The 20,746-nt window shown below is 42.0% G+C and overlaps 1 protein-coding gene and 2 long non-coding RNA genes across 6 annotated transcripts; all 3 read left to right on the forward strand.

Moving 5' to 3' along the window:
- The first annotated feature begins 1 nt into the window (after position 1).
- LOC118381592 (NLR family CARD domain-containing protein 3-like) lies at positions 2-10,530 on the forward strand. Its single transcript, XM_052501946.1, is given in 8 exon segments — positions 2-94; positions 224-452; positions 846-1,226; positions 1,229-2,636; positions 2,906-3,079; positions 9,050-9,223; positions 9,372-9,418; positions 9,856-10,530. Coding segments are annotated over 8 exon segments (3,066 nt in total). The 3' UTR covers positions 10,416-10,530.
- Positions 10,531-11,841: 1,311 nt separating this feature from the next.
- Positions 11,842-13,579, forward strand: LOC127918778 (uncharacterized). Of its 4 annotated transcripts, none has more exons than XR_008100782.1 (3): positions 11,842-11,930; positions 12,012-12,175; positions 12,243-13,579. It is a non-coding gene; the product is annotated as an uncharacterized LOC127918778 (long non-coding RNA). The 4 variants fall into 4 exon arrangements; XR_008100779.1 differs by having other exon boundaries at positions 11,843-11,930; positions 11,971-12,175; XR_008100780.1 differs by having other exon boundaries at positions 11,843-11,889; positions 11,971-12,175.
- A 2,281-nt stretch (positions 13,580-15,860) lies between these two features.
- On the forward strand, positions 15,861-16,722 carry LOC127918768 (uncharacterized). The gene is made up of 3 exons (XR_008100756.1): positions 15,861-15,902; positions 15,979-16,066; positions 16,199-16,722. It is a non-coding gene; the product is annotated as an uncharacterized LOC127918768 (long non-coding RNA).
- Positions 16,723-20,746: the final 4,024 nt, after the last annotated feature.

The raw sequence follows: 20,746 nt of genomic DNA on the forward strand, positions 1-20,746 counted from the left end.
GATGTTTTGTCCACAGAAACCAAGAGGAGAGATCAGAGATTCTCAGGGTCAGTCTTCCCAGAGTCATCAAACAGACCTGGCCCCCATATTCAGTGTATGTGGTCCTGTTATGTACATTTGTTTTTGTTTACCTCAAGTAAAGTTGATCTGTCAATCATTCATTAATGTGTTAATGAGAGAGCATTTATTCTCTTGCTTAACTTATTTACTTTATTTATTTCAGTTGCTTGAAGAGAATATTATCACATTTGTAAAGAACGAGCTGAAGATGTTCAAGAGGATTCTTAGTCCAGAACTCCCAGAAGGCTTTGAGAGTCAGAAGCAGGATAAGGAAGTGGTGGATGCTGAAGATGAGAAGCATGAGAGCAGTGCCAGAGAGGGGGCTCTGAAGATCACACTGCACGTCCTGAGGAAAATGAACCAGAAGGAGCTTGCTGACACACTGGAGAAAAGTAAGAGCTGTCTGCCTCATGTTGAATGCTGTTTTATAACAAACATTTAAAAGCTTAAACTAAAGTACAGCTAAAATAGCCGTGTAACTCAATGACATTGTACCAGACTTAACACAACACCTAGTGACCTCATCAAGTACAGTACCAGCAGGGATGTGTTGTGGTGATTAATTTAGACAAGAGAGAATTAATAATACCATCAATAATACCAATAATGATATAAATCAGTCACACCGGTGTGTAATGTATAATGAAAACATTTACACATTTATACAGACAGTTACAGTAAGATAATACATTATTACAATGTAAACATTCTAGCACAATCTAACAATACTGTAGGCATTAAATCAGATGTAATATTAATATCCTCTGTGTTATTTCTTCATTCAGATGAACTTGCTGTGATTTGCCAACGTGAACTCAAATCTAATCTAAAGAAGAAGTTTCAATGTGTATTTGAGGGGGTCGCTAAACAAGGAAACCCAACACTTCTCAATAAGATCTACACAGAGCTCTACATCACAGAGGGTGGAGCAGGAGAGGTCAATAATGAACATGAGCTGAGACAGATTGAGACAACAACCAGGAAACAAGCAAGACCAGAGACTGCAATCAAATGTAATGACATCTTCAAACCCTTAACTGGACAAGACAAACCTATCAGAACTGTGCTGACAAAGGGAGTCGCTGGCATTGGAAAAACAGTCTCTGTGCAGAAGTTCATTCTGGACTGGGCTGAAGGAAAAGCAAATCAGGATGTCCAATTTGTTTTTCATTCCCTTTTCGGGAGCTGAATTTGATGAAAGAGGACAAACACACTTTGATTGAACTTCTCAATCACTTTTCAATGGAAACCAAACAATCAAGAATCTCCAACTACGACAAGTACAAAGTTCTGTTCATCTTTGATGGTCTGGATGAGTGCCGACTGCCCCTAGACTTCCAGAACAACAAGATCTGTTGTGACGTCACAAAGTCAACCTCAGTGGATGTTCTGCTGACAAATCTCATCAAGGGAAACCTGCTTCCCTCTGCTCTCCTCTGGATAACTACCCGACCTGCAGCAGCCAATCAGATCCCTTCAGGGTGTGTTGACCAGGTGACAGAGGTACGAGGGTTCAATGACCCACAGAAGGAGGAGTACTTCAGGAAGAGATTCAGTGATGAGGACCTGGCCAGCAGAATCATCTCACACATAAAGACATCAAGGAGCCTCCACATCATGTGCCACATTCCAGTCTTCTGTTGGATTTCTGCAACAGTCCTTGAACACATGCTGAAACATAAGAGAGAAGAGATGCCCAAGACTCTGACTGAGATGTACACACACCTTGTGGTGTTTCATACCATAAAGAAGAATGAAAAGTATCTTGGGAAAGAAGAGAGGGGTCCACACTGGAATAAAGACAGCATTCTGTCACTGGGAAAACTGGCTTTTCAACAGCTTGTGAAGGGCAATCTGATTTTCTATGAAGAAGACCTGAAAGAGGCTGGCATTGATGTCAATGAAGCCTCAGTGTACTCAGGATTGTGCACACAGCTCTTTAAAGAGGAATGTGGGCTGTACCAGGACAAGGTGTACTGCTTCGTGCATCTGAGCATTCAGGAGTTTCTGGCTGCTGTATATGTGTTCCTCTCATTCAGCAACAACAATGAAAATCTAATGGCCGAACCTCAATCAACATCCAGGAACTTTTATGTGAGGATCAGACAGAAAATTAAAGTCACCGTCTACAAGAGTGCTGTGGATGAAGCCTTACAAAGTGAGACGGGAAACCTGGACCTTTTCCTCCGCTTCCTTCTGGGCCTCTCACTGCAGTCCAATCAGAAGCACTTACGAGGTCTACTGACAATGACAAGAAGCAGCTCACAGAGCCATGAAAAAACAGTCAAGTACATCAAGGAGAAGATCAGGGAGAATCCCTCTCCAGAGAGGAGCATCAATCTGTTCCACTGTCTGAATGAACTGAATGACCATTCTCTAGTGGAGGAGATCCAACGCTACCTGAGATCAGGAAGTGTCTCAGAAGCCAAACTCTCACCTTCACAGTGGTCAGCTCTGGTCTTTGTGTTGCTGTCTTCAGAAAAGGAGCTGGATGTGTTTGACCTGAAGAAATACTCCAGATCAGAGGAAGGTCTTCTGAGGCTACTGCCAGTGGTCAAAGTCTCCAGAGCTGCTCTGTGAGTAAATACAATGATATTTAAGAACTAATCAGCAGGATGAAATATTCAGTTTAGAGAATAATCTGTATTATTGAATAACATATTGAATCAGTACATTGCTGTTCACATTAGTATAATAAAATAACCATACAATTCTAGGAGACGGAAGATGAATCTATTGTATATGTTGTTTGAGAGAATGAACTAAATACATCTGCAATTGTCCTTCTACAATCTGGTGTTAAATGAACAGTGTGTTTGTAAAATCATGATGATCTCTTTGTCAGGCTGTCAGGCTGTGGAGTCACGGACAAAGGCTGTGCTTCTCTGGTCTCTGCTCTGAAGTCAAACCCCTCACACCTGAGAGAGCTGGATCTGAGTAACAATGACCTGAAGGATTCAGGAGTGAAGCTGCTCTCTGACGGACTGGGGAATCCCCACTGTAAACTGGAGACTCTGAGGTCAGTATTCCTGTTGTCATGACGTTGGCCTGGTGGTAGGTTTATGACAGTCATAAATACCTCTCCACCCCCCTTTTCCTCTCTCTACCCTACTGATGTGACATTTAAAAACCCCTTGGTTAACATAGAGTTTCTGGGAACATCAGAAGGTGGGGGAAATGAACCATATTCTGGTAATCCGACCAATTGAACATATGCGGTGGTACTTAATGAATATGATGTCAGTTCGGTTGTCATCTGAGACATTCTCATCAATGATACGATGACATAAACTCTAGTCTGAGCATTGTAGTTATCGGATTCACATGGAATTGTTGTTCAATTTAAATGTTTGAATATAAAATTATTGGTGAAAAGATTAAATGTAATTTTAGCTTCCAAATGAGAGATTTGGGTTTTCATAAGGTTAGGGCTCTGCTCAATCAGTGACCCGCCCCTGTGAAGAGACATGGGCTGTAAACTATGAAAACACACCCTTCTCCCTCCACTTTATAAAGTCTTGACGAAAATGTAACTTCCTGTTCCGGGTACATTAGGATGACGGTCCGATGTCAGAATGGTTCAGATAATAACTGTTCCGGGTACATTAGGATGACGGTCCGATGTCAGAATGGTTCAGATAATAACTGTTCTGGGTACATTAGGATGACGGTCCGATGTCAGAAGGGTTCAGATAATAACTGTTCGGGTACATTAGGATGACGATCCGATGTCAGAATGGTTCAGATAATAACTGTTCTGGGTACATTAGGATGAACGATCCGATGTCAGAATGGTTCAGATAATAACTACAGAACGAAGCCAACCTGAGCGTGAGATTTGGTTGCGAATGGTATGAACTCTTATTCACTACAGAAGTGATACCTCCTAGCCGTTGAGTTAGCAACAGCAGCTGCAAAAGTGGGCTAGGAAAGAACAGACAGAGTATCCCGTCTACCACACAACGACATTACTACAACGTATCCAATTTACAAGCAGACATTCTTCAATAGAACTCGGTTGAGCAACACGGCCTTCCATCTACCACCAAATTACCGAAGCGCAGCTCAGAGTAAATATTTATTGCATTTTCCTTTTCCAAATGGGCGGTAATTTAGAATGCATAAGATACCATATTTACAATAGAGACATCGCTTCTCCCTTTGTTCCTCAGTCTTCCCGCTCTTTCACTCAAACCCAGCCCCTTTTCTTTTGTGTTCCGTCCGCTAGGGACGTTTTCCTTTATGACATAATTTGTAATCAAGGTATGATTCATTCTGTGTATGTCTGTGTGATTACTTAGGTATTTAGTAAATAAATAATTAAACCCAATTTTGAATTGCTGATTCAACTTGTTAGCCAGGGTTTGTGAAGATAACCAAGAATTTATAACTTTCAGATGAGACTGAAATAAGGTGCCAATTAATATTGACTGCTATTGATGTAAAATATTACTAGGTCTTTAAGAGTTTATTCGGAAGATAACTGCTTTGTAAATATTATTTCGTAGTGCCCCGACTTTCTAGTTAATTACATAGTCCACATCATATGTGTTTACCAGGTACATAGTCCACATCATATGTGTTTACCAGACACATAGTCCACATCATATGTGTTTACCAGACACATAGTCCACATCATATGTGTTTACCAGGTACATAGTCCACACCATATGTGTTTACCAGGTACATAGTCCACATCATATGTGTTTACCAGACACATAGTCCACATCATATGTGTTTACCAGACACATAGTCCACATCATATGTGTTTACCAGGTACACATAGTCCACATCATATATGTTTACCAGACACATAGTCCACATCATATGTGTTTACCAGGTACACATAGTCCACATCATATGTGTTTACCAGGTACACATAGTCCACATCATATGTGTTTACCAGACACATAGTCCACATCATATGTGTTTACCAGACACATAGTCCACATCATATGTGTTTACCAGACACATAGTCCACATCATATGTGTTTACCAGTTTACCAGACACATAGTCCACATCATATGTGTTTACCAGTACACATAGTCCACATCATATGTGTTTACCAGGTACACATAGTCCACATCATATGTGTTTACCAGACACATAGTCCACATCATATGTGTTTACCAGACACATAGTCCACATCATATGTGTTTACCAGGACACATAGTCCACATCATGTGTTTACCAGACACATAGTCCACATCATATGTGTTTGAGAGTCCACATCATATGTGTTTACCAGACACATAGTCCACATCATATGTTTACCAGACACATAGTCCACATCATATGTGTTTGACATAGTCCACATCATATGTGTTTACCAGAATAGTCCACATCATATATGTTTACCAGACACATAGTCCACATCATATGTGTTTACCAGTTTACCAGACACATAGTCCACATCATAATGGTCCACATCATATGTGTTTACCAGACACATAGTCCACATCATATGTTTACCAGGTACACATACATCATATGTGTTTACCAGACACATAGTCCACATCATATGTGTTTACCAGGTACACATAGTCCACATCATATGTGTTTACCAGACACACATAGTCCACATCATATGTGTTTACCAGGACACATAGTCCACATCATATGTGTTTACCAGACACATAGTCCACATCATATATGTTTACCAGACACATAGTCCACATCATATGTGTTTACCAGGTACACATAGTCCACATCATATGTGTTTACCAGGCACATAGTCCACATCATATGTGTACACATAGTCCACATCATATGTGTTTACCTACACATTCCACATCATAGTTTACCAGGTTACATAGTCCACATCATATGTGTTTACCAGTACACATAGTCCACATCATATGTGTTTACCAGGTACACATAGTCCACATCATATGTGTTTTAGTCCACATCATATGTGTTTACCAGTACACATAGTCCACATCATATGTGTTTAATGGTCAGACACATATCATCATATGTGTTTACCAGACACACATCACATCATATGTGTTTACCAGACATACACATAGTCCACATCATATGTTTACCAGGTACACATCACATCTTTTTACCAGGTACACATAGTCCACATCATATGGTGTCCACATCATATGGTTTTAGACACATAGTCCACATCATATGTGTTTATAGTCCACATCATATGTGTTTACCAGACACATAGTCCACATCATATGTGTGACATAGTCCACATCATATGTGTTTACCAATGTCATATGTGTTTACCTTTATATTAGGCACATAGTCCACATCATATGGTACACATAGATGGTTACCAGGACACATGTCCACATCCTTTACCAGGTACACATAGTCCACATCATATGTGTTTACCAGGTACACATAGTCCACATCATATGTGTTTACCAGTCCACATCATAGTTTACACATAGTCCACAATATGTGTTTAATGGTGATCATATGTGAGAGGAGGTTAGTGAATGTCACCTTTAATTGAGATCAAAGGTTGAATTAGGTGAGAGGTTAGAATGTCACCTTTAATTAGAGGTTAATGGTGAGAGGTTAGAATGTCACCTTTAATTAGAGGTTAATGGTGAGAGGTTAGAATGTCACCTTTAATTAGAGGTTAATGGTGAGAGGTTAGAATGTCACCTTTAATTAGAGGTTAATGGTGAGAGGTTAGAATGTCACCTTTAATTAGAGGTTAATGGTGAGAGGTTAGAATGTCACCTTTAATTAGAGGTTAATGGTGAGAGGTTAGAATGTCACCTTTAATTAGAGATTAATGGTGAGAGGTTAGAATGTCACCTTTAATTAGAGGTTAATGGTGAGAGGTTAGAATGTCACCTTTAATTAGAAGTTGATGGTGAGAGGTTAGAATGTCACCTTTTAATTAGAGGTTAATGGTGAGAGGTTAGTATGTTTTGTTGTAGCCTCTGTAATTCTCTCACTCGTTATTATTAATGATTAACTCATGATAATGTAATGTAAATGTAAATGTAAATGTAAATGATTTTTCTTAATCATGGAAGTCACAAGCTTGATGTATTCATTGCACTAAACTTTTCACAATTTTAATACACAATAAGTGAATTGGTCAGAATACTTTTACTTTTTCATATAGGGGGACTAGATACATAAAGTGTGTTTATTTTTCTAAATGGTGAAACGGATATGTATGAATATACCCTCAAATAAAAGGTGACATTATATTCTGTTACCTTAGATGAAACATTTTATCTAAAATTGAAAATGATATAGTTTAGAACCACATTTTAAATGATGGCTGACGTCTTACTTCCTAATCAATTGCGTTATTTTGTTAGTTTTTTAGCGTTGTTTGTCACATATATTATTTTACTTATTTTGTACATAATGTTGCTGCTACCGTCTCTTATGACTGAAAAATAACTTCTGGACATAAGAACTGCGATTCCTCACTACGAACTGGAGGAAGCTTTTTCCTTTAACGAGTAGAATATACTGCTCTCCCGGGAACAGGCCCAAATCCCCGTAATTTGCATGAAGAAAAGACGGAGGAAAAGAGGACGCAAATTGAGCTGCCTTCTCAGAATCCGTAGGCGAGCGATTAAACTCCCACTGCCATCCATTCTACTTGCTAGCATGCAATCATTGGAAAATAAAATTGATGACCAACGATTACGATTATCCTACCGACAGGACATTAAGAACTGTAATATCTAATGTTTCACCGAGTCGTAGCTGAACGACGACACGGATAATATCGAGCTGGTGGGATTTTTAATGCACCGGCAGAACAGAGAAGCTACGTCTGGTAAGACGAGGGGTGGGGGTGTGTGTCTCTTTGTCAATAACAACTGGTGCGTGATGTCTAATATTAAAGAAGTCTCGAGGTATTGCTTACCCGAGGGAGAATACCTTATGATAAGCTGTAGACCACACTATCTACCAAGAGATTTCTCATCTATATTATTCATAGCCATCTACTTACCACCACAGACTGATGCTGGCACTATGACCGCACTCAACCAACTCTATCAGGCCATAAGCAAACAAGAAAATGCTCATCCAGAAGCTGCGCCCCTAGTGGCCAGGGACTTTAATACAGGCAAAATTAAATCAGTTTTACCAAATTACCAAACTTTCCCCCTCAGGAGACTGAAAAGATTTGGCATGGGTCCCCCTATCAAAAAGATCTACAGCTGCATCATCGAGAGCATCCTTACCGGTTGCATCACCGCCTGCTATGGCAACTGCTCGGCATCTGACCGTAAGGCTCTACAGAGGGTAGTGCGTACGGCCCAGTACATCACTGGGGCCAAGCTTCCTGCAATCCAGGACCTATATAATAGGTGGTGTCAGAGGAAAGCCCATAAAATTGTCAGAGACTCAAGTCACCCTCGTCATAGACTGTTTTCTCTGCTACCGCACGGCAAGTGGTACCGTAGCGCCAAGTCTGGGACCAAAAGGATCCTTAATAGCTTCTACCCCCAAGCCATAAGACTGCTGAACAATTCATCAAATGGCCACCGGACCATTACATAGACCCCCACTCTCCCCATCCATTTGGTTGCTGATACTCGCTGTTAAATATCTTTGCATAGTCACTTCACCCCTACCTACATGTAAAAATGACTTCAACTAACCTGTAACCCCGCACTCTGACTCAGTACTGGTACCCCCTGTATGTAACCTCATTATTGTTATGTTATTGTGTTACTTTCTATAATTTTTATTTTGTTTTTACTTTAGTTTATTTGGTAAAAAGTGTCTTAACTCTTCTTGAACTGCACTGTTGGTTAAGGGCTTGTAAGTAAGCATTTCACGGTAAGGTCTACACTTGTTGTATTCGGCGCATGTGACAATTAAAGTTGGATTTGATTTTGATTTGATTTTGTATGGTGTGGACTGAATACTCAATACAATCTAAATCTGATACCTCACTGTCTGTCTTTTGACTGATACTACTTTTTAAATGGTCTGGTCAGTTAACAGTGTGTTTGTAAAATGATGATGATCTCTTTGCAGGCTGTCAGGCTGTCTAGTCACAGAGGAAGGTTGTGCTTCTCTGGTCTCAGCTCTGAGGTCAAACCCCTCACATCTGAGAGAGCTGGACCTGAGCTACAATCACCCAGGAGACTCGGGAGTCAGACTGCTCTCTGCTGGACTGGAGGATCCAAACTACAGACTGGAGAAACTCAAGTATGTAGAGGGTTTATGTCAATGTTCATATCAGACATGTTTGAGTTATCAGGCCTGTTAAGACAAACATTCTTACCAAATTATATGCTGACTGTGTGTGTTGTGTGTATCCCTCAATGACTGTCTGTTCTTCTGCTTACCGCTACAGTGTGGAACATGGTGGAGAGATCAGAATGAAACCTGGCCTTAGAAAATGTGAGTGTTGACTACTGTGAAGAATATGACTAAGAATAAGTCTTAAATTCAAGTTAAGTCAAAGACCACCATCATTACTTACTTGGTCATATTAAATATAATATGTAGTTCTACAGAAGCAGAAATCAGGGACACCAAAGTTTAGAACGAGTTGCTTTGACAATGTGTGTGTCTGTGTAGGTGAGTGGCATGTTCGTGTTACATTAGAAATGTGTGTGTGTTCAGGGTGTGAGTGTATGTGTGTCATTTTTGTGAATAAGTCTTTTTTTACATTACCATACAGTATAACATATGATCATTCAACAAGTCTCAAGTTACCTTAACTTCTCCTGTTGATACCTAGACACATCTACATTAAATTAATTAGTGAAAAGTGAATTAACATTCTAATGTGAATGATGATGATTTCTAATATTGTGTCTGGTTTTATCCATCAGATGTCTGTGATCTCACACTGGACCCAAACACAGTAAACAGACTCCTCTCTCTGTCTGAGGAGAACAGAAAGGTGACATGTAGGAGACAGGAGCGGCGGTATCCTGATCACCAGGAGGAGAGATTTGAGGACTGTGAACAGGTGCTGTGTAAAGAGGGTCTGACTGGGCGCTGTTACTGGGAGGTAGAGAGGAGTGGGGGAGGGGCTGTTATGGGAGTGACATATAAAGGAATCAAAAGGAGAGGAGGGGGCATTGACTGTGGGATTGGATACAATGACAAGTCCTGGAGTCTGGTCTGCTCTGACAACAGTTACAAGGCCTGTCACAATAATAATCACACTACCATAGACGTCCCGTCCTCCAGCTCCCACAGAGTAGGAGTGTATCTGGACTGGCCAGCCGGCACTCTGTCCTTCTACAGAGTCTCCTCTGACACACTGACCCACCTGTACACATTCTACACCACATTCACTGAGCCCCTCTATCCAGGGTTTAGGGTTTATGATGTTACCTCCTCCGTGTCCCTTTGTCAAGTGGTTCCTGTGTCAAACACAACATGATGTTTCACTCTAATCATGTGTTTTATGTTTGATCACAATATGACATTTAAATACATGGAGGAACACACCAGTTTGGATCAATTTATTCCTGGAAATAATAACCATGGTAACTCTGTGTCCGTCTCTTTCTGTGATCCTGCGCCCTGTGAGAACACACACACGGTACACACACACTGGACTCACACACACACTGGACTCACACACACAAAACACACACACACGGTACACACACACTGGACTCACACACACAGTACACACACACAGTACACACACACTGGACACACACACGGTACACACACACTGGACTCACACACTGGACTCACACACACAGTACACACACACTGGACTCACACACACAAACACACACACACGGTACACACACACGGTACACACACACTGGACTCACACACTGGACTCACACACACAGAACACACACACTGGACTCACACACACAAACACACACACACTGTACACACACACTGGACTCACACACACAAACACACACACACGGTACACACACACAGGACACACATACTGGACACACACACACAAACTCACACACACACACACACACACACTGTACACACACACACAAACTCACACACACACTGTACACACACAAACTCACACACACACTGTACACACACACTGGACACACACACACTCATACATAAATGGCGTTTTATGTGCCCCCAACCGATTGTGTTTTTTGTTAGTTTATTTGCACTGTTTGTAACTTATTTTTTGACTTATTTTGTACATAATGTTGCTGCTACCGTCTCTTATGACCAAAAAATAACTTCTGGACATCAGAACTGCGATTACTTTACCACGGACTGGCAGAATCCTTTTTTCCTTTAACGAGTCTCACGAGCCCGACGCAAACAATATACTGCTTTCTCGGGAACAGGCCCAGATCCCTGTGATGTGGCAGGGCTTGCAAACCATTACAGACTACAAAGGGAAGCACAGCCGAGAGCTGCCCAGTGACACGAGCCTACCAGATGAGCTAAACTACTTCTATGCTCGCTTCGAGGCAAAGAACACTGGAACATGCATGAGAGAACCAGCTGTTCCGGAAGACTGTGTGATCACGCTCTCCGCGGCCGATGTGAGTAAGACCTTTTAAACAGGTTAACATTCACAAGGCTGCAGAGCCAGGAGGATTACCAGGACGTGTACTGTGAGCATGTGTTGATCAACTGGCAAGTGTCTTTACTGACATTTTCAACCTCTCCCTGTCTGAGTCTGTAATACAAACATGTTTTAAGCAGACCACCATAGTCCCTGTGCCCAAGAACGCTAAGGTAACCTGCCAAAATGACTACCGACCCGTAGCACTGACGTCTGTAGCTATGAAGTGCTATGAAAGGCTGGTCATGTCTCACATCAACACCATTATCCCAGTCTCAGGTCAGGACTTTGTTAACCATAGACCCACTTTGTTATGGTATCTTCTGTTTGGGTGTCTCAGGTCAGGACTTTGTTATGGTATCTTCTGTTTGGGTGTCTCAGGTCAGGACTTTGTTATGGTATCTTCTGTTTGGGTGTTCAGGTCAGGACTTTGTTATGGCATCTTCTGTTTGGGTGTCTCAGGTCAGGACTTTGTTATGGTATCTTCTGTTTGGGTGTCTCAGGTCAGGACTTTGTTATGGCATCTTCTGTTTGGGTGTCTCAGGTCAGGACTTTGTTATGGTATCTTCTGTTTGGGTGTCTCAGGTCAGGACTTTGTTATGGTATCTTCTGTTTGGGTGTCTCAGGTCAGGACTTTGTTATGGTATCTTCTGTTTGGGTGTCTCAGGTCAGGACTTTGTTATGGTATCTCAGGTCAGGACTTTGTTATGGTATCTTCTGTTTGGGTGTCTCAGGTCAGGACTTTGTTATGGTATCTTCTGTTTGGGTGTCTCAGGTCAGGACTTTGTTATGGTATCTTCTGTTTGGGTGTCTCAGGTCAGGACTTTGTTATGGTATCTTCTGTTTGGGTGTCTCAGGTCAGGACTTTGTTATGGTATCTTCTGTTTGGGTGTCTCAGGTCAGGACTTTGTTATGGTATCTTCTGTTTGGGTGTCTCAGGTCAGGACTTTGTTATGGCATCTTCTGTTTGGGTGTCTCAGGTCAGGTCTAAGCCATGATCAGAATGTGTCTGTGTCTATTTCCAGCCCTGCCATTTCTACTTGTCCTGATCTAGTGTTTGACCCCTGACCTCCTCATACCGTCTCACTGTCCATGTCTGCTTTCAGCTCCCACCTCTACTTCACGGTGTGATCAGGACAACATTGTGCCTCCATGGTTTAGTATAACGGGGCCAAAGACACATCATTTACTAGACAGCCTGCTACAGTCAGACAGATCAGGTAATAAGACGTATGGGGATGTTGTGGAGATACTTAAAGGACATTTTTCACAGGAACCACTAGTTAATACTGAAAGGTTCAGGTTCCACAGGAGACATCAGGAAGAGGGAGAATCAGGACCAATGTTTGCTGCTGCAGTAAAGAACCTATCAGAACACTGAGTTGAATGGTGTTCTAAATGACATCATCAGAGACAGACTAGTATGTGGCTACAGAGTGAAGACACGCAAGAGACCTTTGACTGAAAGTCATCTGACCTTGACAAGGGACATTGAAATCAGAGTGTCCAGGAGGGGTTGGATTGGGGGATGGTCCCAGGAGGGGTTGGAGGGTGTGTTGATGCAGCTCACATGAGTGATTGCATATGTGGGTAATTATAATTGTATTTAGCTGCAATAAGTGCTTTCCATAATATACTGATATATATATTAACAGTATTGTGTCTCTAGCTGTACAACTGTTCCTGCTGCTATTTCTTCTGATATATATTTTAACAGTATTGTGTCTCTAGCTGTATAATTGTTCCTGCTGCTATTTCTTCTGATATATATATTAACAGTATTGTGTCTCTAGCTGTATAATTGTTCCTGCTGCTATTTCTTCTGATATATATATTAACAGTATTGTGTCTCTAGCTGTATAACTGTTCCTGCTGCTATTTCTTCTGATATATATATTAACAGTATTGTGTCTCTAGCTGTATAACTGTTCCTGCTGCTATTTCTTCTGATATACACTTCCGTTCAAAAGTTTGGGGTCACTTAGAAATGTTTTTGAAAGAAAAGCAATTTTTGACCATTAAAATGAACATCAAATTGATCAGAAATACAGTGTGGACATTGTTAATGTTGTAAATGATTATTGTAGCCAGAAACGGCAGATTTTTTTTATGGAAAATCTACATCGGAGTACAGAGTCCCATTATCAGCAACCATCACTCCTGTGTTCCAATAACATGCTGTGTTAACTAATCCAAGTGTATCATTTTAAAAGGCTAATTGTTCTTTATAAAACCCTTTTGCAATTATGTTAGCACATCTAAAAACTATGTTCCTGATTAAAGAAGCAATAAAATGGCCTTCTTTAGACTAGATGAGTATCTGGAGCATCAGCATTTGTGGGTTCGATTACAGGCTCAAAATGGCCAGAAACAAAGATCTTTCTTCTGAAACTCATCAGCCTATTCTTGTTCAGAGAAATGAAGGCTATTCTATGCGAGAAACTGCCAAGAAACTGAAGATCTCGTACAATGCTGTGTACTACTCCCTTTACAGAACAGCGCAAATTGGCTCTAACCAGAATAGAACGAGTGGGAGGCCCCGGTGCACAACTGAGCAAGAGTACAAGTACATTAGAGTGTCTTGTTTGAGAAACACCCTCACAAGTCCTCAACTGGCAGCTTCATTAAATAATACCCACAAAACACCAGGCTCAACGTCAACAGTGAAGAGGTGACTGGGATGGTGGCCTTCGAGGCAGAGTTGCAAAGAAAAAGCCATATCTCAGACTGGCCAATAAAAAGAAGAGATTAAGATGGGAAAAAGAACACAGACACTGGACAGAGGAACTAGACACTCTAATGTACTTGACCTCTTACTCATCTGCTAACCATGTGTATGTGACCAATAAAATCTGATTTGATTTATTTGTTCCTGGCACCAAACCTGTAAACATTCATGTTAAAACGTAACTTCAGATACTCACCTGGATACACTTCTGCGGGAAACTTGGCAAGAAGATAAACACACAAACACTAAATGTTTCAACAGAAGTCAAGGGGTACATCTACATGTGGTAAAGGAAAAACAAGGTCTGAAAAGTGGTTTCAAGAAATAAAAAGTAAGGAACAAGTTGTTTTTATCACATTGAATATGAACGTTGTAGTAGATTGGAGTGTATTTGCGTGTAAAAAAAAATAATGCAGTTAACTATTCATCCAAACAACTTGGCATAAGTCCTTGCCACAGTGCTGCTGCTTGGAGCTGGAGTTAGGTTGGGTTAGAGATGGGGTTAGGTTGGGTTAGAGATGGGGTTAGGTTGGGTTAGAGATGGGGTTAGGTTGGGTTAAAGATGGGGTTAGGTTGGGTTAGAGATGGGGTTAGGTTGGGTTAGAGATGGGGTTAGGTTTGGTTAGAGATGGGGTTAGGTTGGGTTAGAGATGGGGTTAGGTTGGGTTAGAGATGGGGTTAGGTTGGGTTAGAGATGGGGTTAGGTTGGGTTAGAGATGGGGTTAGGTTGGGTTAGAGATGGGGTTAGGTTGGGTTAGAGATGGGGTTAGGTTGGGTTAAAGATGGGGTTAGGTTGGGTTAAAGATGGGGTTAGGTTGGGTTAAAGATGGGGTTAGGTTGGGTTAAAGATGGGGTTAGGTTGGGTTAAAGATGGGGTTAGGTTTGGTTAGAGATGGGGTTAGGTTTGGTTAGAGATGGGGTTAGGTTGGGTTAGAGATGGGGTTAGGTTTGGTTAGAGATGGGGTTAGGTTTGGTTAGAGATGGGGTTAGGTTTGGTTAGAGATGGGGTTAGGTTGGGTTAGAGATGGGGTTAGGTTGGGTTAGAGATGGAGTTAGGTTGGGTTAGAGATGGGGTTAGGTTGGGTTAGAGATGGGGTTAGGTTTGGTTAGAGATGGGGTTAGGTTTGGTTAGAGATGGGGTTAGGTTTGGTTAGAGATGGGGTTAGGTTGGGTTAAAGATGGGGTTAGGTTGGGTTAAAGATGGGGTTAGGTTTGGTTAGAGATGGAGTTAGGTTGGGTTAGAGATGGGGTTAGGTTTGGTTAGAGATGGGGTTAGGTTTGGTTAGAGATGGGGTTAGGTTTGGTTAGAGATGGGGTTAGGTTGGGTTAAAGCTGGGGTTAGGTTGGGTTAAAGCTGGGGTTAGGTTGGGTTAAAGATGGGGTTAGAGATGGGGTTAGGTTTGGTTAGAGATGGGGTTAGGTTGGGTTAAAGATGGGGTTAGGTTTGGTTAGAGATGGGGTTAGGTTGGGTTAAAGCTGGGGTTAGGTTGGGTTAAAGATGGGGTTAGAGATGGGGTTAGGTTTGGTTAGAGATGGGGTTGGGTTAAAGATGGGGTTAGGTTGGGTTAGAGATGGGGTTAGGTTGGGTTAGAGATGGGGTTAGGTTGGGTTAAAGATGGGGTTAGGTTGGGTTAAAGATGGGGTTAGGTTGGGTTAGAGATGGGGTTAGGTTGGGTTAGAGATGGGGTTAGGTTGGGTTAGGTTGGGTTAAAGATGGGGTTAGGTTGGGTTAGAGATGGGGTTAGGTTGGGTTAGAGATGGGGTTAGGTTGGGTTAAAGATGGGGTTAGGTTGGGTTAAAGATGGGGTTAGGTTGGGTTAAAGATGGGGTTAGGTTGGGTTAAAGATGGGGTTAGGTTGGGTTAAAGATGGGGTTAGGTTGGGTTAAAGATGGGGTTAGGTTCAGTTAAAGATGGGGTTAGGTTTGAGCCAGCATGTGGATGGATATATTTGAGTCTAAGTGTAACGGTTTTCTTCCTGGGAAGGAGAGGAGGACCAAAATGTAGCGTGGTTATTGTTAAGCATCTTAAATAAAGACGAAAACACGATACAAATACAACATAAGAAAACGTGGCAAAACCGAAACAGTCCTAACTGGTGCAGAGAACGCAGAGACAGGAAACAACCACCCACAAGATACCTAAAGAATATGGCTGCCTAAATATGGTTCCCAATCAGAGACAACGATAAACACCTGCCTCTGATTGAGAACCACTCCAGGCAACCATAGACTTACCTAGACAACTCTACTAAACACAACCCCATAAATGTAATAAACCCCTAGATAAGACCAAACACAATAAATCACCCATGTCACACCCTGTTCTAATCAAAATAATAAAGAAAACACAGATAACTAAGGCCAGGACACTAAGGATATATAGTTTGAGGATATATAATGAATTCTCTGTCTGTATTGGCCAGATTGAACCCTATTTCTAGTCCTGCAAACAGAGAGAGAACAACATACATGGATGTGTGTTTAACACGGTTTAATGCTTTTTTCCTTCTTTTTGTAATAAAACATTTGAATCATATTCATTTGTAGCTCCCTCTGTATGGCAGATTCTCAGTAGGTTTCTATAGTCCATTAACCTAACAGCCTGGCAGGCCTACACACACACACACACACACACACACACACACACACACACACACACACACACACACACACACACACACACACGAGTCTATTGAGTCTGTCATGAGATGGCTGTGGTGTTCAGGAGTCTATTGAGTCTGTCATGAGAGGATGTGTTGTGGGGGGGTGTCATGAGATGTGCTGTGGTGTTCAGGGAGTCTATTGAGTCTGTCATGTGTTGTGGGGTTCAGGAGTGTATTGAGTCTGTCAGAGGCTGTGGTGTTCAGGAGTCTATTGAGTCTGTCATGAGAGGATGTGTTGTGGGGTTCAGGAGTCTATGTTCTGAGTTTGTCTGTCATGACCTGATGGCTGTGGTGTTCAGGAGTCTATTGAGTCTGTCATGAGAGGATGTGCTGTGGGGTTCAGGAGTCTATTGAGTCTGTCATGAGAGGATGTGCTGTGTGTTCACACAGTCTATTGAGTCTGTCACGTCTATTGAGGATGTGCTGTGGTGTTCAGGAGTCTATTGAGTCTGTCATGAGAGGATGTGCTGTGGTGTTCAGGAGTCTATTGAGTCTGTCATGAGAGGATGTGTTGTGGGGTTCAGGAGTCTATTGAGTCTGTCATGAGAGGCTGTGGTGTTCAGGAGTCTATTGAGTCTGTCATGAGAGGATGTGTTGTGGGGTTCAGGAGTGTGAGTCTGTCATGAGAGGCTGTGGTGTTCAGGAGTCTATTGAGTCTGTCATGAGAGGATGTGTTGTGGGGTTCAGGAGTCTATTGAGTCTGTCATGAGAGGCTGTGGTGTTCAGGAGTCTATTGAGTCTGTCGTGAGAGGATGTGTTGTGGGGTTCAGGAGTCTATTGAGTCTGTCATGAGAGGATGTGGTGTTCAGGAGTCTATTGAGTCTGTCATGAGAGGCTGTGGTGTTAGGAGTCTATTGAGTCTGTCATGAGAGGATGTGTTGTGGGGTTCAGGAGTCTATTGAGTCTGTCATGAGAGGCTGTGGTGTTCAGGAGTCTATTGAGTCTGTCGTGAGAGGATGTGTTGTGGGGTTCAGGAGTCTATTGAGTCTGTCATGAGAGGCTGTGGTGTTCAGGAGTCTATTGAGTCTGTCGTGAGAGGATGTGGTGTTCATGAGTCTATTGAGTCTGTCGTGAGATGATGTGCTGTGGTGTTCAGGAGTCTATTGAGTCTGTCATGAGAGGATGTGCTGTGGTGTTCAGGAGTCTATTGAGTCTGTCATGAGAGGCTGTGGTGTTCAGGAGTCTATTGAGTCTGTCATGAGAGGATGTGTTGTGGGGTTCAGGAGTCTATTGAGTCTGTCATGAGAGGCTGTGGTGTTCAGGAGTCTATTGAGTCTGTCGTGAGAGGATGTGTTGCGGGGTTCAGGAGTCTATTGAGTCTGTCATGAGAGGCTGTGGTGTTCAGGAGTCTATTGAGTCTGTCATGAGAGGCTGTGGTGTTCATGAGTCTATTGAGTCTGTCGTGAGATGATGTGCTGTGGTGTTCAGGAGTCTATTGAGTCTGTCATGAGAGGATGTGCTGTGGTGTTCATGAGTCTATTGAGTCTGTCGTGAGATGATGTGCTGTGGTGTTCATGAGTCTATTGAGTCTGTCGTGAGATGATGTGCTGTGCTATTCAGGAGTCTATTGAGTCTGTCGTGAGAGGATGTGCTGTGGTGTTCAGGAGTCTATTGAGTCTGTCATGAGAGGATGTGCTGTGGTGTTCAGGAGTCTATTGAGTCTGTCATGAGAGGATGTGCTGTGGTGTTCAGGAGTCTATTGAGTCTGTCATGAGAGGATGTGCTGTGGTGTTCAGGTGTCTATTGAGTCTGTCATGAGAGGATGTGCTGTGGTGTTCAGGAGTCTATTGAGTCTGTCATGAGAGGATGTGCTGTGGTGTTCAGGAGTCTATTGAGTCTGTCATGAGAGGATGTGCTGTGGTGTTCAGGTGTCTATTGGAATGAAGCTTGACAGCATCATTGTGACATCACAGGCAGAGAGAGAGAGAGAGAGAAGGAGAGAGAGCGAGAGAGAGAGAGAGAGAGAGAGAGAGAGAGAGAGAGAGAGAGAGAGAGAGAGAGAGAGAGAGAGAGAGAGAGGACTGGATAACATTCAGTCTGCCTCCTCAGATGGCATCCTATTCCCCTTAATGCACCACACAGCCCTATGGGCCCTAGTCAAACTAGTGCACCACACAGCCCTATGGGCCCTAGTCAAAGGTAGTGCACCACACAGCCCTATGGGCCCTAGTCAAAGGTAGTGCACCACACAGCCCTATGGGCCCTAGTCAAAGGTAGTGCACCACACAGCCCTATGGGCCCTAGTCAAAGGTATGAAGGGAATAAGGTGCCATTTGGAATGGATCCTCAGACTTGAGTCACTGGTCCTGGCGAGTGCTTGTTGTTCATACCGTATTGTTTTTAATGATTAACCTTGTACTGCAGTGGGCTAAATCAGGCCACACAGAGTGTTTCTGGGTAGTCTTAAACACATCTACTTTGAAACAAAATTATACACCTCACACACATGGTTATGGGTTTAAATGTTTACCTTGTCAGATATAGAGTTTAATATATTCCAATTTGATTTACATCCCAATACTATACTTTATATACATCACAGAAGATTGAAATATAACAAAACCAAACATTGTATTTTCTGATTAAAAAATTAAATTCTGTTTATTAATTATGAAAAATGTTAACACTCCACCCATGAGGCCACTAGGTCATCTGACTGCAGGAAAGCGGTAGCTACACAGCGATTTTGTTGTAAACCCATGGATTTTCTCATAAATAGGTTAAACTGGTTTTCTGATGATGCTTACCTTGGGTCAATGACACTAGACTTTAACAGATGTGATGGTATCCTAAGTCAATCAGTAACAAAAATGACACGAAGTCACTTGACATTGGTGAGGTGTTTCTTTCTCAGCACATAGGAACATCTCACTGATTTCCCAGGTTTCTTTCTCAGCACATAGGAACATCTCAGTGATTTTTATGTATGATGTTGGTAGGATTTTGAAGTTCAGGGATGTAGCAAGGATCCTACCAGTGATTATTTATGTATGATGTTGGTAGGATGTTGAAGTTGGGATAGTAGTAAGGATCCTACCAGGGATTATTTATGTATGATGTTGGTAGGATGTTGAAGTTGGGGTAGTAGTAAGGATCCTACCAGGGATTATTTATGATGTGATGTTGGTAGGATGTTGAAGTTGGGGTAGTAGTAAGGATCCTACCAGGGATTATTTATGTTGATGTGATGTTGGTAGGATGTTGAAGTTGGGATAGTAGTAAGGATCCTACCAGGGATTATTTATGTATGATGTTGGTAGGATGTTGAAGTTGGGATAGTAGTAAGGATCCTACCAGGGATTATTTATGTATGATGTTGGTAGGATGTTGAAGTTGGGATAGTAGTAAGGATCCTACCAGGGATTATTTATGTATGATGTTGGTAGGATGTTGAAGTTGGGATAGTAGTAAGGATCCTACCAGGGATTATTTATGTATGATGTTGGTAGGATGTTGAAGTTGGGGTAGTAGTAAGGATCCTACCAGGGATTATTTATGTATGATGTTGGTAGGATGTTAGTTGTAGTAGTAGATCCTACCAGGGATTATTTATGTATTATGTTGATAGGACGTAGAAGTTGGGATAGTAGTAAAAGGCCGGTGTGTAAATGACTAAGATTAGGGAGCTTTGTTTCATTATTGTGTGTTGATCTGTATGTTCCTCCCTGTAGTTGGCCATCTGGGAGGATTCTGTATGGAGGAATGGTCTAAGATCACCCCAATGTGTTCTCCGACTCAGAAAACATTTAAGAAAATGTCTTAGTGCTGTTATCCATGCAAGGTGGAGGCAGGGAGTCTAGTGGTTA

Source organism: Oncorhynchus keta, unplaced genomic scaffold (assembly GCF_023373465.1).
Source record: "Oncorhynchus keta strain PuntledgeMale-10-30-2019 unplaced genomic scaffold, Oket_V2 Un_contig_14811_pilon_pilon, whole genome shotgun sequence".
Classification (NCBI taxonomy): Eukaryota; Metazoa; Chordata; class Actinopteri; order Salmoniformes; family Salmonidae; genus Oncorhynchus; species Oncorhynchus keta.